General features: G+C 40.4%; 1 protein-coding gene across 1 annotated transcript in view; it reads left to right on the top strand.

Annotated features, from left to right (window-relative positions):
- Nucleotides 1-11,393: 11,393 nt before the first annotated feature.
- mpped1 (metallophosphoesterase domain containing 1) overlaps nt 11,394-17,645 on the top strand; it is a 58,421-nt gene continuing 52,169 nt past the window's right edge. The window contains exons 1-2 of the mRNA XM_041030366.1: nt 11,394-11,572; nt 15,484-15,665. Of these exons, the coding sequence (XP_040886300.1) occupies nt 11,394-11,572; nt 15,484-15,665 (361 nt within the window). The remainder of the gene's footprint in view (nt 11,573-15,483; nt 15,666-17,645) is intronic.

Genomic DNA, 17,645 nt, shown 5'->3' with positions numbered 1-17,645 from the left:
ACACTGCAGGTCAGGGGGTCAGACACACAGTCCCGAGCTCTCACAAACTGGGGATTGTTTGTGAGGTAGTCCAGGACCCACTCTGCCAGCTGTGAGTGTTGCCCAACTTTAACCACACTTCAACCATGACACTGTGCACCATTTATTTGTTCATGCATTTGCCCATGGTGCAGAGCTGAGGATGGTTTACTGCCCTGGGAATCATCACTGGGAACCAATTCAGAATTTAATAATTTTTTAGTAATTTAGTAATTCTGAATGTGTTGATTTACATTCTCTCATAAATTGGCTCACATAGCTGCAGCCAAAACTCATGACTGAGTGCACAAGACTAGAAAAGCATCAAGTATTGTTTACTCTTTCTGAAGCTTTTATTTGCTTTTGCTTTGCTTTTATTTGTTCATGTAAAGCATTTAAAAAACAGGTTCCACAGACTGAGATAATCCATCAGATTGTGACACCTTCATTTGATTTGGGGACAGTTTGAGTGTTTTTTGTTTTTTTTTAAATTTCATCTGAGCTCTGTGTTTTCATATCACCGCTGCATTACATGTCACCCTTCACTCTGTCAATCAGTTCACACCCTCAAGAAGAAGAGAAATAAACATGTCACCTTACAAACTGTAGTGATGTAGTGTTTTCTTCAATGTGCCCTGTTTCCCTTTAGGGCAGCAGTTATTTTATGCTAATCTGAAACTAAAGATTATGTTTTTAAGACATAAATAAATAAAAGAATTACATGCACTTGGTTTATAGTACAATCAGGAGACCCAGGTACAAATGACCTGTAACTCCAACGGGCAATGGCAGTCCTCATTACTGTAACTCCTCAGTTGCTTTGGTGTTTGGTCATTAATCATATTTGACAGGCAGAGCTGATATTTCCTAAGTGATCTTTCCAGAACGTCCAATCAAAAGCCAGAATCTGCAGGCAAATGCAACTGTGCCAGATGCTGGGATTTTTTTCCCCTTTTAATATCTTTTTGCCTTCCTTCCATCAGTTGCTCTGCTGAAAGTTCACTGGATGTGAAGTGAGGAAAAAAAGACAGAATTTGGAATGATTAAGTGACACAACCATTATTTTTTGGTGGAATTACAGATGAATCTGGTGTCATGGGGCTTAGCACATGTAGATTTAACATAATTGTAAATCTTTTGGATTGCCACACCCCACAGTTGCTGGCAACCTGATGAATGTAAGTTCAGGATTCCCTCTCTTTTAGCTCTATTTTGGGTCTCCACCAACTCCTGAGGGAAATATCTGGCTAGTCTCGAATTGTGTCTGCTGTTTGTGTGGCAGCTTGTGTGTTTGATTATTGTTTTGTTTTTGCTGAAAGCTACGACTTGCAGTTGGAAACACAGCTGATGAGACTCAACCAAAACAGTGAAGTTGTAAAGCCAAAACACTGAGCTGAAAGATACCAAAACTCACATACACAGTTGAGGGGAACTGCACTGTTGGTTATAATTCATAATAATGAGTGACAACTTTGATATATATTTAATCGTTCTATAGTTACTAAGTTACTCTGAAATTTGATGACATTCCAGTGTTTGAAGATAATGTTCTTGACTTTTATTAGTATTCTGCCAGGGGAGAATACTAGGTAATCCAGTATCCCATCACATATTTGTAAGAAATCAGATAATTAATGTATCATTTGTTTCTGTTTGCATATTTACTCCTTACTCAACCCTGCAGTTGCACAGGGAGACAGTATTGAATGACCTGGAGTCCAGTAGATAGAGGATAATTAATTGAGCATATCTATCCAGCAGATGGCACCCTCACCCCAGTCTGTGAATCTGCATGCTACCACTGTAACTTTGATCATGGTGGTTTTGAATGCATGTGTTTGAGTTCCAGATTGTGGTCTATTTGTTTAGCTCATTACCAGCCCAAATCCCAGCCAGTCCAATTACCTGCGGATAAACAGGAGCAGAGGTGGTGATATGCTGTAATGCTGTAATTTGACTGATTATTCCTTATCCCTTACATGGCCAGTAAATGATGGGGAGTGTGTTTTTTTTCTCTCTCTTTTTAATTTCAGCGTAAATGCAATGATTGATCAGGTCTGAGCTTATCAAGGTTTACTAATTCAATACTATTGTTTGATCTGACAGATGGTTTGCACATCAAGAACCTCAAGAAAGTCCAGTTGCCTTTGGAAATACCGTGACCTGGATGACTGAGAATCTTCAGACATATTAAACCAAAGAGGATGCAGTGTCCTGATCAATAAAGACAGATATCACTATCAAATATTCTGATCAACCAAAGAAATGGGTCTTAAAGGGGGATGGGTGGATACAAAATAGAGTGGCATACAGTTTGAATCACAAAAGAAGACCTCTGCAAAGGAACAAGTACACACATTTACATGTCCTTGGATAGATGACCAAATGAATCAGCAAAAACTTTATTGAACCCCAACCCCACAAGTCAGTCACAACTGTGACTGACTTGCGGTGGGTGTATGGGCAGAACCTCAATGTTGCAGGTCATGACTGAGTAGACTCTGGCTCCAAATGATGACAGCACAAGATGACAGCTCCAGGATTATTTTGGCTTAATTTTTGTACAGTAGGAGGACATGGAGATGTCTTGTCTATCTTTATCTTGTTTATCTTTATATACATTCATTGGTCCAGCGTCACTAGATTGGAGGTCATTGTGATTACTGGTTAGCAGAGGGGGGAATGTAAACACCCAAGACAGCATGTGAGACCTCCCTGGGTATATAGTTCGGACATAACCCTACGGCTAACAGTTTATCGTGGGATGCATGTGTTCCTTTGCGGTAATGTGACCAGGGTGACACCATCTGTTGTCTTTTCTTTCCAGTCTCAGATTTATTCCTGTCTGCCTGATCCGTCAGATATCTGTTGTTGGTAGCGATGGTATCCAAAGTATCTTCCTGTAGCCATGTCACACGTAAACACGTGACACGGCACCCACGGATGTCCATCCAATTCATCACTAGGCACGCTAGCTTGTCCATATTAACTGTCCAGAAATCTCACGTTGACCATGATGATTAATGATCTGGTTTATATCACCATTTCAGTCTCTGTTGCCTGGACTGAGCTTTCTTCCCTTGTTGTCTTGTTTGTCCTCTGCATCCTTGGTATGCAGCCTACTCCTCTTGATTTCTGAGGAAATCTTGTTGAGGATAATGTTCTCGACCTTATTACCTGCCAGGTGAGAATATTAAGAAACACCCAGTATTGGCTTTGGTGTGATCAGCAGGTCCCTGGTGTGAACAATGCAACACAATGCATTGTAGCATAGCACATGTCCTACTCAGTACTAGGTCAGGGGGCCGAATTCCTTTTTAGTATTCGGTATTATATGCTAAGGTATTTTGTATGATACTAGAGGAGAGGTGCATCAGATCTGATCTAGCACCACAAGATTCAAATGCCCTTTGATTATCTTTAGCTATAACCAAGAAACCATTTTCAAGCCACAGCAGCACTTTACAGTTTAGGTTAACCTGCATAATACTTTGGAAAAAGGTGCAGAATGAAGGTTAGTTTGCATGGGTGGGTGGTACTTTTTTGGGTCTCCCTGTGAAGTATCTCAAATGAACCATACAGTCTCGTCCTATAGTCTCTCTCCACCAGAGATTTGGAAAAATGAGCAAGAAAAAGCTGATTCATCCACTATACGACGTCAGTAAAATTACTCATGAATCTAAAATTCATGAAAAAGTTGACTCGTCTTTGCAAAAAGTGAATACACTGTAAGTGTAATAAATATATAAATTACTGTTTGCTTGTTTTCAGAAAATTACAATTTAAGGACTAAATAATTTTAATTCATTGTTGTCGCAGGTCCTTGCTTGGATTTTATTGGGGCAACGTAAGACCAGAACGGAAATGATAAGTCAATTGATCTACAGCAACAATTTTGATAATCAGTTAATTGTTGAAGACATTTTTAAACAAGGATTTTAAAATTTCTTTTTTATTTCTTTTTTTTTTTTCAGTCCTCTGTGATACTTAACAGAACCCCTTTGACGTTTTGGACTGTTTGCTGAACAAAACCAGCTGCCTGAACATTTTGATGAAATTCTGATGATCATTTCTCACTATTTTCTGAACCAAATGATTAATAGATTATGAAAATAATCATTAGTTCGGCCCTTTTTAAGAACTAAACAACCGTTCAGAGCCTGAGGGTTTTTTAATTGTTGAAACACATTTGGAGCAGTTTAGGTTCTACTTTAGTGGATTTACACATGAAGTACATTTTCTCAAATACAAATAAGTACAATTTTAAGGTACTTCTACTCTAACATTTAGTATTACCCTAATATTTCTATTTTCTTTTACTTTACAGTTCTACAGCACTACATTTATTTTATTTACTCTGAAGAACAGTTTTGCATTCAAAACAAATACTTAGTATACTACTACATATACTACTACATTAAATGATAAATATGTCAAATATGATGTCATGCCATAGATTAAACAAACAAAAGAGTTAAAATATGGTTGACTTAACCCAGAAATCCAATGTAACACTGACAGTGGTCATTCTGCAGCCTGATGAGTACTTTGAGTACCTTTGATGACCTTATGAATGCAGGGTTTTAAGTAAGTAAAAGATTTGAATACTTGCTTCACAATCAATAAAGAAATCAATAAATTATTTTTATTATGTTTTTAAACGGTCTATTTTTTTTATCATTAAAATTAACCTAACTAACCCGGTATCTGTCGCCGTCCGACCGGCGGATGAGCTCTTGTAGAACCGCAACAGCAACAGCAGCTCTCGGTCCTGCCTCCCTCTCCTTCTCTCTCTCTCCTCATCTGCTCCTCCTCATTTTACCCTCACCGGCAAACACGGTGGGCTGGACTGATGCGAGGCAGAGAGAGAGAGAGAGAGAGAGAGAGAGAGAGAGAGTGAGAAAGAGACATAGAGACATAGACACACACAGAGAGAGAGAGAGAGAGAGAGAGAGAGAGAGAGAGAGGGCGGGGGGGATCTCCACGACGCTCCACCGGTGCACCACGGGGTGTTCATTCAAACTGACCAGCGCGTCTTCTCCACGGCGCAGACCCTCTCCTCCTCTTCTCCGATACCCATCACCGTGAAGATTCACCGCAGCTGACCACGGGATCCCGCCGGTAGGTCGAATCCTCTTCATCTTCTAGGTGCATGTATGCTTCTTAAGCGTGCAAGACCCTAACCTAAACCCGCACAGCGCTGCGTATAGCCTGGGTTTGTGCCGTCTCCCTTATACCCTCATTTTGAATGTGCGCTGGTGATTCTTTTTTCTTTTTTTAAATAAAGGCATGCATTTACATCCCCAGATCTAACGCTTTCCAGCAGGGCTCACTGGCACGCTTTCATGTTAGATCCGATTTCAGTAGCACCGCATCCAAAAGGGGGGCAACATCTCCGAGCGCGGTGCGGGCTGACAGAGGCTTTACTGGGACTTCCTAACCACCCCGCGTGTCTCACAGGAGGAAGACAGCCGGTGCAGCCGGTGGGCTCCTGAAGAAATGACTGAAAAGTTCAGACTCCAGGGTAGAATCAGTGGAAAGTAACTTGCTGAAAAAAAGTACACCAGAGCTGATAATTAAATGAAAGAAATGTTAATTAAAGTTTGCAAAAAAAAAAAAAAAAAAAAAAAAAAAAATCTGTCTACCAGCCAATTCACTGAAACAAACTGAGTCGGAGAGGATTTAAGAAAGAATTAAACTAGAAAGCAAAGTATAGTTTGTCAGAATAAATGCAGAAAACAGAGGGAATATTTTGTATTTTGACATGAATAGTTTTAATGATGATGATGATGATTATGATGATGATTATTATTATTATTATTATTATTATTATTGGAGCCACAAATCAGCCCAACACACTCCATGCATATGCCTAAAACAGATACTGTAATTCACAGCTGCACTTATAACGTGCACATAAAAGGTGTGGGTCTATATGTAGCATGAAACAAGAAGTCTGCTACACCAACGTCTAATATGAGTTCTGTTTGTTAAATTTGAGAATGTACCCATGAGTTTATCAGCCAACGTATGGTTCAGCATTCTGCTGTATCTATTTGTGTTCTGGTCTATACTGCTGCTGCCAAAGGGTTTGGGGGGGCTTTGATTCCCCTTCTCTGAATGGATTACTGAACAGGCTAAGGGTGGCCTCTGAAGTTGGAAGCCTCAGTGACCGTCGTTAAAAATCTGTGGTTGCAGAGAATGACAGCTCCAACAAAAATTCCCTTTGAATAATTGATGGGTTTATGCTCCATATTGTCATCATGCAAAAGAGAAAAAAAAGAAAAGAAAAGAAAAAAAATGTCCATAAAATCCGTATTGCCACCAAATAACAAGGTTTAATTTCCATGTGTTGGGTTAAAAAAATTCCAGAGAATTAAAGTGCTTGTACGTTAAAGGAATAATTTAAGTCAAGTAACCTTTGAAAATAACTATTCGGATTTTGACTTATTAATTCTAACATCTCTCACCTTTTTAATTGATTTTTTTTATATATATAAGGGGGGGGGGGGGGGGGGGGGGGGGGGGTTCTGTTATTCAAAAATCAAGAAATGGCACACATATATGTACACAGTGTTCTTTGTTTATGTCAGGCAACACATAATCAATTCATTGACTTTGCTGCATTACTTAATATTACGAATCCTGATTTATGGTTTGCTCGTGAAATTTATTCTAAAAAAAAAAAAAAACACAACAAACAAACAAAAAAAAAACAGCAGTGCTCACCTTCATGGTCTAAAAATGGTTTTCCCAAAAAGCCAGTTTTAGACTAAGGTGACTTTGGCATGCTACTAAGGCAGTGGGATGTTCCTTATGTACCTAAAGACGGCCCATAACTGACAAGGTTTGCTGATAATAGCACAGATCAGGACTAAAGTGGGCTGATGAAGTGAAAAGATATCCGGCTCACGGGCTGAGCTGACAGGCAGCCTGACGGACACGCAGGCACATCCAGCCAACGGGATTCCAAAAATGCAGGCGGTAGATGTAAGGGGAAACACCAAGGGACAGGAAAGAAATGATCCAACAAGGAGGAAGGCTGATTACAGAGTGAGGTGCAAGTGGGGAGAGCCTAGGTGACAGCAAGTCTTATGATAAGTGAGAAGAGGTCAGGCGTGTGGGTGCAACACACAGGTGAATGGAAGCAGAGGGGAAAGAACAGCAGGTCTGGGGAGATGGGATGTAGATACCACTGCTAACAAAGTGTCTTTTAAGAAAGAGAAACTTGTGTAGGACACAACAATTAAAAAAAAAATGTATAAAAGCATTTGAACGGGGGGGATACTAACAGGCTAACCCTACCACTTACCCTCCTCCCGGGGCTTTTCTGTGTGCGAATCACTACCTCCGTGATCTCTCTTTAAAAACCCTGCCTTTCACTAGCACATTTAGCAGCAGCAGCTTCAGTCCTCCATCCATCCTCCACAGGATGCATTCAGGCACAGGGTTTCATGCAGCAGCACCCAAAATACAATCGCTAGTTCTGGAAAGTAATTAAGTACGTTTTACTCAGTTTTGAGATGCTTGTACAGTACATGTATACAGTACAGTATATTCATCTGAAAATGTCCAGGCAAGCATTTACATGTTAAATGACAAGATATACATGTTCAGATGCTGTTAATTAACATGCAACTTGAAATTTTTTTTTGTCTGTTTGATAATTCTTCATAATTCAACAATAAGAACGAGTAGTCTGATGCCTCGTATTCATTATGAAGCTATAATTTGAAATACACTGCTATTTATTTTCTAACATTAAGTTTTTGTACAAAGTACAAAATCAGTGGTATCACACATCACTACTCAAAACCACCTCTCCGGCAGCTCCCACCACAGTGGGCGTCTCCAAGACCACATTTTGTCATGATGACACATACACACACGTCTTGTATTAGTTGTGAGGACTCTCGTTTCATGATGCATTCCCTAGCCCCTTACCCATCGTAACTAAATACCTAACCCCAACCTTACCCTAGCCTAAACCTGATTCTAACTTCAGGTCTGAACCCTCAAACAGCACTTTGAATTTGTGAGAACCAGGCAAAATGTCCTCACAATGATGTACATATAACCATAGAAAATATATGCAGCCTCACCGTTGCAGCTGCGGCTGTCTGTGTACAGTGTGAGTAAAACATGTCCGGTTACACAGCCAGTGTAGATAACTGTATTGCTTAGAAAAAGTGTATATGACTTAAGACATGAGACGACATAAAAATGTGGCTGAACTTCCTCCTGTGTAGATAAAAGCCTTAACAACTTTGTATCTGCCGTGTGTCTGTTCTGTCATGCACACAAAAAGTGACAGTAGGATCATGGCAGATTAAGAACATATTAAAAAAAGAGTGGGTGTAAATGTTGGATTGTTTGTTTCTGAAAGTTCCAAAAATTAGGTTAGAGTTTTATCTTTCTGAGGTGGGGCAGCCCAAGCAAAGCCTATGTGTGGGAAACACATGTTTATAGAGAGGGCATGTACATATGTATGTGCTCTAGATCACAGATAGGGTTTGGTTCGTTATAGCTGGTTTCCATTTAAGAGCTGGTCCGAAATAGATGGATTTGCTGATCTCTGAGGATGATGTATCAAGCCTTTTGACTCTCTCCTCATTGACTCTCCTACTTTCTTTGAAATAGCCATGTAGGACACATTCAAGTAACATTTGCAGGCTTCTCATTTATCGTTATTACGTCAGGGATAAGTGACAGTAGTCGTTTTCAGTAAGTCATATTAGTAATGCCAGAATTACGTACAGATTTCAGTGGAATCTCCGATTCGTAGTTATGTTGGATGGATTTGATAGGGAATTCTAAAATAAAACACTGTCAAACCATAACTGATGTCAGATGACTCCGTTGACACTGATTTTCCTGGGTGCTTCAGTCGTCCGTAGCTTACACGATCTCGAAAACTGCATCCGAGCCCAAATGTGTTCTACTGTCAGCATTTGCTAATGCATTCCTCAGTCTCACACGGGCAGTGTGAGAGGCTGTCACTGTCACATTCATGACAACAGAAACACATTTAAATATGCATTCGCAAGGCCTGCACACACATCGGCGTATGCACATGCAGGAACACACGTGTTTCTGTATGTGCACTCCTGAGACACATCCACTGAGCATGCTGGGATTTGCCCGTGACAAGCAAGCGCAGTGTGAAGCGTGGATCCGTCACGTCGGGGTGTACTGTCAGTGTGTGAGGTTGCGGCAAATGAAAAGAATCGAGAAGGCGCACCGACATCACACGGTGGTCCAGGCTGACTTTGCCAAAAGCTGTCGGTCCCCCCAAATTATCACCTCCCTCTCCCGGCAACCCCCCCAGCATTTCGGCGCCTTCTCGGTGGCTCTGCTCTGTCCCAGCAGTTGCCAGAGAGAGAGAGAAAAAAAGATGAGCTGGATCTGAGTCTTAATGGATGACACACCAGGGATGGGCACTGAAAAGATTTTATCAATTCAGTTACATGAAAAGAACTGAGTACATAACAGCAAGTACAGGGGAAAAAGAAATATATAAAAGAGCACAAATTAAAGACCATTAGTGAACAATAAATCACTTCAGCTCTGGAACCACAGTTTGTTCTGTTAGATTTAAACATTAGATTTAACATAAACCAGCAGATGTACTCTAGCTGCCTAGAATTTTCGGCATGGATTGCAAACAAATGCTTAGAGCATATTTGAGGGTTTCACACTCACCCTAAATTCAAGCTTTTGTATTTCTTTTCTGAATTTTTCATGTATTTTTCTTTGAGGATAGTGTCCAAAAATTTCATGACCTGGTTTTAATGTAGATTCCCTCTACATTACATATGCTACATTACCTACATATGCTTTACATAAGATGGATTTCATCATTTTGACGATTCTGGTTTTTGTCGTGATTACTATTATTCCATTGTACTATTATGTCCTTTTTTTAAACTTTATTTATGTTGATGGTGTTCTTTTCCTTTAGCATGATATGTACTGTTCCCATTTGGTTCATCCTATCACATTTGCAAATGTACTACAGTTGCAATGGTTGGCGTTGGGTATTTAATATTTATAATTATTTTCCAGCATTTCTTATTCTTTCGCTGAGCCACATTACTGCTCTTTTCATTTTGTTATGGTGAACTAATTTTATTTTATAAATAGCCGTATTAGTCCTGCTTCAATTTGTGATGTTAGGATGTACTGCTGGCGCTCTGTCCTCTGATTGGTGGCTCACGTTCCATACTTAGCTAACAGTATGCCACCTCAACAGGCTCTGTTTGCTGAAAAAGGTGTTGATTATACACTGATCAGCCACATCATCAAAACAGATAAGTGGTTTTAATGCTGTGGCTGAACAGTGTACGTCTGTGGCCTGTTTTGAGGCCAGAGTTCACTCTGAACCATCAATCATTTTCCATGGCTTTGTGGCTTGATTAAGTTGAAAGTCGTGACACTCAGGTGATGCCACCTGAGTCAGTGTGGGCTAGGGCTAAAAACTACAAGTTTGAAAAAAAATCCAGTGTGTGGATTTAGAAAGAACTGTAGCCCACTCTTCATTACTGCTGCAGTCTTCAGGGTCCAGGATAAACTGCTGCTAATTAGCATAACATACTGAAAAAGCTAACTAAACTTTCAAAAATTGAGTTGCATTACAGGTATTGTGGGTGCCAGGTTTTGACAAGGAAGACAAAAGAGTGCATGGAATTGAAAAGACAACATCTCTGGTTTTGTCCATTGTGAGTCCAACATTTTAGCATTGCAATGCTAAATCAGTGATGAACTCTTATTCTCACATATATTGTTTTTATTCATTGTTTTATTAGCCTATAAAATGGCAGAAAATGCCTATCACGGTTTCTCCAAGATCAAGCAGACACCATTGTTTTATCCAACTGGCCAAAAACTCAAAAAAGTCCCATTTACAGTAAAATAAAACAGCAAATGAGCAGCAAACGCTCACATTGAAGAATCTGGAATCAGAAAATGTTTGGCATTTCTGCCTCATAAATGACTTAAACTTTTAACTGATTGTTAAAAGTCTATTCAAAAGTTTCATCTATTCATTTTTTAAACTAATGCATTGACTAATCATTTTGGCACTACTCTGAATTGCCATCCTTAACCCACACACTCCATGTCAGCTCTGCTCTGTTCTGTCTCTCAGGTGCCAAGGAGCTGTAAAGAAGAAGAGAGTAGAGGTGATGTGCTTTCTTCAGCTCACTGGGACTGTGAGCTCTGTGAGGGTTTGAGTCTGTCAGGACGCCTCGCAGCAACCCCCTCCTCAGGCCGGGACTGTCCACCCACCGTCCTCAAGCAAAAGAATAATCGGCTAAACTTTCCGACTTGACGCCTCTCTTGCCTCCCCCACCCGCTCTGCTCCAGTCCCTACTGCCATGGCCTTCACCCTGTCAGAAATTATGGCGGCAAGGCGGCAGCAGTCACAGGCTCAGTCACACGCCCAGCGAGGCAACAGGACAACAGTGGAGGTGGACGAATACAGCACCAACCCCACTCAGGCCTTCACCTTCTACAACATCAACCAGGGACGCTTCCAGCCACCACATGTCCACATGTGAGTAGAAAGGGATTATTCTCCTTTAAAGAAACAGCTGATGCACATCCAAGAACAATCTTTTCTCATCAGTCTTCTCACCTAACTCTCAGAGAGACACCCTTGCGTAGAATTTCGTAGCGACTGTAGGGACATGTCCCCTACCGATATCCAGCAGCTACTCCAGCAGAATTCTCCCTAGAAGTAACTTTGATCAAAAATTTGAAATAGGGACCATTTTGCAGCTGGATCATGCTAGCCACAACGCTGCTGACATTCTGACTCATGAGTCTTCAGCAGTCTTTAATTCATTATTTCAGAACTCAGGAACTCAGTATTCATGGGTCATATCACACCCATCTACGAAACACCTGCTATAGTACTTAAAACCCCCTCTGTGGTAAATCCCATTACAGTGAGTGGGGGGGTGACCTATTCTGTAGACAGCCTCCAGGAGGTGATTCAGATGTTTTGGCTTCACTTTTGGGCAACTGTCATGTCGTCTCTTTACAGTCATTAGTTGGAACCTCAACATGGTGTTGTGGCTGGTGTGATCCCATCGCAAGATATTGAAACTGGTGTACAGTGTTTTGTGACTGAAATGAATGTGGGCGAGGGGCAAAAAGTGGGGTGGTGGTGGTGGTGAGGGGGGGCAATACTTTGACATCAAATTTAAAAACTTTATTATTTAATAAAGAATTTCTAAGATGAAATTGAAGGTCTGAGATTGCCATCTGCTTTTATGTCCCCCACAAATATCAAAATCAAACCTACGCCCTTGACAACAAGTAATATAGTTCCCAAAAGGCTGAATTATCACTTTAAATGAAGAAGCCTTTTGAACCTGATAACGCAAAAATGAAGACAGAAAAAGAAGAGACTGATATGCCGAAGGGTCAATCTTTCCACTGAAAATTTAGATTTTATTTTATTTGAGAGAAATAAAATAACAGAAAAATGGAAAAAATGAACGAGTGGCCTTCAAAATGTCTCTGATGTCTCGCCTACACTTGTAAACCCAGGCAGAGAAAGTTTTGTAACAGCAGCAGGTCTGAACAGATTTCTAGACTTAATGCTATAATGTTTTCATTTTGACTTATTGTGATTTAGTCCGACAAGTGGCAACCTGAGACCTTCAATTTTACCTTAAATGTAATTTCAGTGGTCTTAAATTTGATGTCCAAGTGATGAAACCTTTGAAAGATCTGAGTAAGACACAGTCTCTCACAAATTCAGGAATTCTGCTCTCTAACATGACCTTTGACCTTCCAAGATGGAGTACAGTGGTTATAAAGGGTATCTTGTATTTTTTCCCCCTTTTACTGCTTTCTTAAATGTAATCATGGTTAATATATTGGGGCCTTTATGACAAGAATTTACAAAAATAAATAAATAAATAAATAAAAATTCTAATTACAAAGTGAAAGTAGATTTCTACAAATTAATGTCAAGTAACTAAAAATATGTAATGTGAAATAAGTGACTGAATACCAAACATGATTCCATTTATAAAAGCACGAAAAGGGGAGATATCCAAGTGGGTGAATGCTTTTCACAGGTTGTATAGGCTGTAGTGAATGCATGGATGGTTAATTGAAACTGGCTAGTGTTAGAGGCCAGCCTTGAGTTTTAATTTTGTTTGTGTTGTTTATTTTATCAGGGTCGATGATAAAATAATAATAATAATAAAAGTAATATAATGTACATATCCACAGCAGTCATTTCATCAGTTTAACAGTAATATTGTTCTCAGTCATTAGTTAATTGCAGCTGCTTTTACTTTGCCATTTGTCACATTGGTGTTGAGCTGTTCTTGATGAAAAGCAACACTTCCTGTATATGTTTTACACTAAATGCCAGCTTGGAAAGAGAGGGAGTATGAAAGGCTTTTAATGTAAACATGTCCCCATAGAGTTGCATTGCTACAACATGAGCATATGCGTATGTGAGTCAGGATACAGTTGGTAATTGTTGGCACAGGTTCTAGCAGTTGGGAAAGTGGTAGCGGAAACCACATGGAAGAATCCAAAGACAATGGTAGGTTTCAGGCTGTGATCATATCATGGTAAAATGTGCCAAAAGTTGGGTGAGCACTCCTATGGATGCCTTGTATTTGTTAAATGGAGAGGCCTAATTAATAAGCATCATATCTACATTATATGTTCTTTGGCTAAAGTATGATGACAGGTCCAATTGACTTGAAAAGCAGTTTCATGTGAACACCATGATCATCTCAATCATCCGGCCGTCACTGTGTATGGTGGTGCTTCTAGTGGTTCTACTAGTTTTAGAAACAGCCACTCATTAGCAACCTTTCTGGTATGAGAAACGTTTCATTGGGCATGTGCCTTAGCAAAGTCTTAGAAAGTCTTAGCAAAGAAAACAAAGTCGTTTCAACATGAATTTGGTTAACAATGCAGGCAAATCAACAGGCAGGTACCCTCTCAGCAACTGACCCTGGGTTGATTTGGGCCCACGACACTGAGAAGGCTCAACATATGTCCCAGAAACATCCCAGAAACATCCCCCCCTCTGAAGCAGGATATATTGCTGTTGACATCAACTTGTGAGGCTAACTAGCATGTTGCTTTCACTGGCGACATGAAAACACCAAGCAATCCTCTTCACCTCTACCTAACAACAGCTAAGACTAATCTTTTAGAATGTGCAGAGTGGATAGAAGGTTTTAAGCTTTTTTAAATTTGATTTTGAGGCAAAGCCAGGAAAAATGTAAGGTATGAAACACTTGTTTTACATTTTGGCAGCCTGCCACAAATTTTCAATTAAAAGGTGGTTTTTGAAAAATGACCAAATCTAAAATAATGGTGTCCACAAACAATAAAGACCAGTCACTGTACTATAAAGGACTTATGTGGTTTGATGCTTTTAGTGACCCTTTGAATCATTAGAAGGCTTTTAATGTGGAATACCAATGCAGCTAACTTAAAGTGATTGAAACAAAAAAAGTGAACAGTGTTTCTGTTGAAACAGAGCTGCAGGTTAGCAAGTACAACAGGACTGTTATACTGATGGAATTATTGCTGGACTTGCTAATTTAAGCCACTATCTTTTTTACCTGGCCTTTTAACCATCTTTGTTTATTTGTCCAGGCTATTAGCTTATTATTATTATTTATTATTTATGTACTGGATTTTAACCACAAACTTATGATGTGTTATGATATTTGTAGAACAGAGCCTCGGATCTAATGGACAGTTGTTTCAAACACCGTTATAGTGATGTTAAGAAAGACAGTTTCTTTGTGGGGCTCCATAAAGCCTTACATTTACGTAAACATTTTCACAAACCCTCTTCTGTGCTTTATTACTTGTGACTCCTGCTTCTTGCCAACTGTCCTACATGCATGTCTATCTGCTTTCCTGCATCCCCTCATCTCTCTCTGTCTCTTGTGGAGGTGGGGGGGTGGGAGTGGGGGTGGAGGAGGAAGAGGAGGAGGAGGAGGAGGAGGTGGCAGGGCTGGGTGTTATCGTACCTGGAGGAGAGCTTGCTAAACTGGGCCACGGTTATTCACCAGCTCCTCTCTTCCCCCTGGAGACTCCTGTGGATCTGCACACTTGCTGGAAATCCCACAGGACTCTGCTCTTTTTCTATATCTGCACTTTCTTCTTTTTCCATCTCCGCACATTTCTCTTTCTGTCTCCTTGCTGCGCCGTGCTTTTATTGTGGCCTCTCACTCTCGCTTTCTTGCTACGTCTCTTGCTTCCTCCTCTGTCTCAGTCTGTGGGGATGACTCTTTGCTGGATACTAATTCAAACTTCTTTCATTGTCAGCCTCTTACCGCAGAGACTTTGCATACAGCACTGTGTCTCTTTTTTCAGTGTTTCAGTAAGAGCACCAAGAGCCGCAGTGACCCCTTTTCCCTCCTCTCTCTTCCTCAACTTTCTTGTCTTCTGTTCTTTTGCTCCTCTTAGGGTGGACCCAATGCCCCACGACACGCCCAAGCCACCAGGCTACACCCGTTTTGTATGCATCTCAGACACTCACTCCCGCACAGACACCATCCAGATGCCATATGGGGACGTGTTCATCCATGCTGGGGATTTCACCGAGTTGGGACTGCCGTCCGAGGTCAAGAAGTTCAACGACTGGCTAGGTCAGTTGTGAAAGTTGTGTCTCTGGATCCAGAGTGGGTCAGGGGCCTAGTCTCTGAAACTTGGTCCCCCTTGTGATGATTTCTGCTAATACAGGTGGGGGCCATTGCCAGGCTAAATTTACTTGCTGTGGGCGTAAAACTGAACGTTTTTTTAAAGAAAACTTTTTTTTTTGAAGTCTTAAGAGTCTCAGGGAAACAATAAGCTCACTTTTTTGCAGTTTTTATTGTAATTTAAAGGACCAAACCAGTTTTAAAGCTCCAAATTAAAACTCTGCTTCACTTAACCCCTGACCATTTTCCCCAAAGTGTACGTTTTTTAAACTGATTTCCTCACTTCCTGAATAAATTTGGGTCTTGTCTTCCTTTCTCATTGAGTTCAAGAACGCTCTGAGAACATCAGAAATGTGAGTCAACTCCTGAATAGCTATTTTCTCTATATGCACAAAGCAACAAGATTTCACACACTCCCTATTCAATTTTCTTCTCTTCCACACAATGATAACCTTGGCAAACAAATGCTGACTGAATGTTCATTGTGATGGAAAGAGCGTCTGTACAAGTTGAATTTCGTAGCCTACTGAAATGAATTTAAAACCAACAGTTGCCTGTAAAGAAGAAAAAAATTAAACTAGAAACTTGTGCGGTGCTGTGCTGTGCACATGCAGAACCCGCTATATGGTTCTTTACATGTGGTGTGGTGTGGTGAGAGTCTGGTTTGTGTTGTACTCCTCTCAGCTTTGACAGAGGTTGCAGAGATGTCCCAGTTCACATCTGTGTGGTTGAACACTGACAAGTAGCTAGAGGGCCTCTCCTTCTCTGTGGAACAAACCACTGAGATGAACAGGCAGGAAAAGTTTGTTGTTTGATTTTCAGAAATGATCAAGTAGATGATTTTCAACTAGTTTTGAACATTTAACACTGAATCTATCTGATCAAACCCAATTTTTAAATTTAATTTTCATGAATGGGTTTGGATGGCACAGTGGTAGCAGAGTGGTTAGCACTGTTGCCTTGTAACAAGGGTTAAACCAAGGGTTCTGGCTTTTCTGTGTGGAGTTTGCATGTTCCTTCCATGGTAGTGTGGGTTCCCCCCAGGCTCTCTGGCTTCCTTCTGCAGTCCAAAGACATGGAGATGAGTGTGAATGGTTGTTTTTTCTCTATATGTCAGCCCTGTGGTAGACTGATGACCTGTTCAGGGTGTACCCTGCCTGTCGCCCAACGCCCAATTTTTTTTTCCACTGATAGCCATTAGTGTAAAATGACCCTTAGGAGATGGTTCCCTTGGAAGTTGGTGTTACATGTTAGTATGCCTTATCTACAAGTACCCCATTAACTACTGGTGTAGCCAAAGGGGTTTGAAGGGTTTGAATTTGAACCGTTTGTAAGTTGTAAGTAATTTCTTTATTAATGGTCAATAAATCATTTAAAGATACTTCATAGATCATTTATAAATGTTGGGAATCTATTAATATGGTAATGGGTTTCTCACTTTCTAAGAAGCTATCAAGTCTGCAGTTATAAATGTTAATAAGTTATTTATAAAGGGTTTTAAACCATCAAGTAAGTAATAGATGAGTTACTCTTCCTCTTTTGGATTTCTGACAAGAGTAACTTCTCCATCAGGTGCCACCAGAGGTAAAACATCCTCATATTAACTATTTAAAAAGAAAGTGTTTCCAGTATCTTGCCTAAAGACACTTCATCTGACCATGCTTCTGATAAGGCGACAACCCGCCCTCCTGAGCCATGGCCGTCAAATCATGACATACATTATCTCAAAGCATTTTACAAACCCACCCATATTGGTTCCCACCATGAGCAGCACTAGGAAGAAACTGACCAGACTCAGGGTGGGCCAAACTAGACTCTCAACCAAACCTTGACTGGTTGGGTCCCAACCATAACCTGATAACCTGTTAAAGAGGAGAGAATTTTGGAGGCCATTAGCCATTGTCGAGGGAAAGTGTAAACTCTTTACCA

Source organism: Toxotes jaculatrix, chromosome 22 (assembly GCF_017976425.1).
Source record: "Toxotes jaculatrix isolate fToxJac2 chromosome 22, fToxJac2.pri, whole genome shotgun sequence".
In the NCBI taxonomy this organism is placed as follows: domain Eukaryota; kingdom Metazoa; phylum Chordata; class Actinopteri; family Toxotidae; genus Toxotes; species Toxotes jaculatrix.
This window is presented reverse-complemented; position numbering and strand designations above follow the sequence as displayed.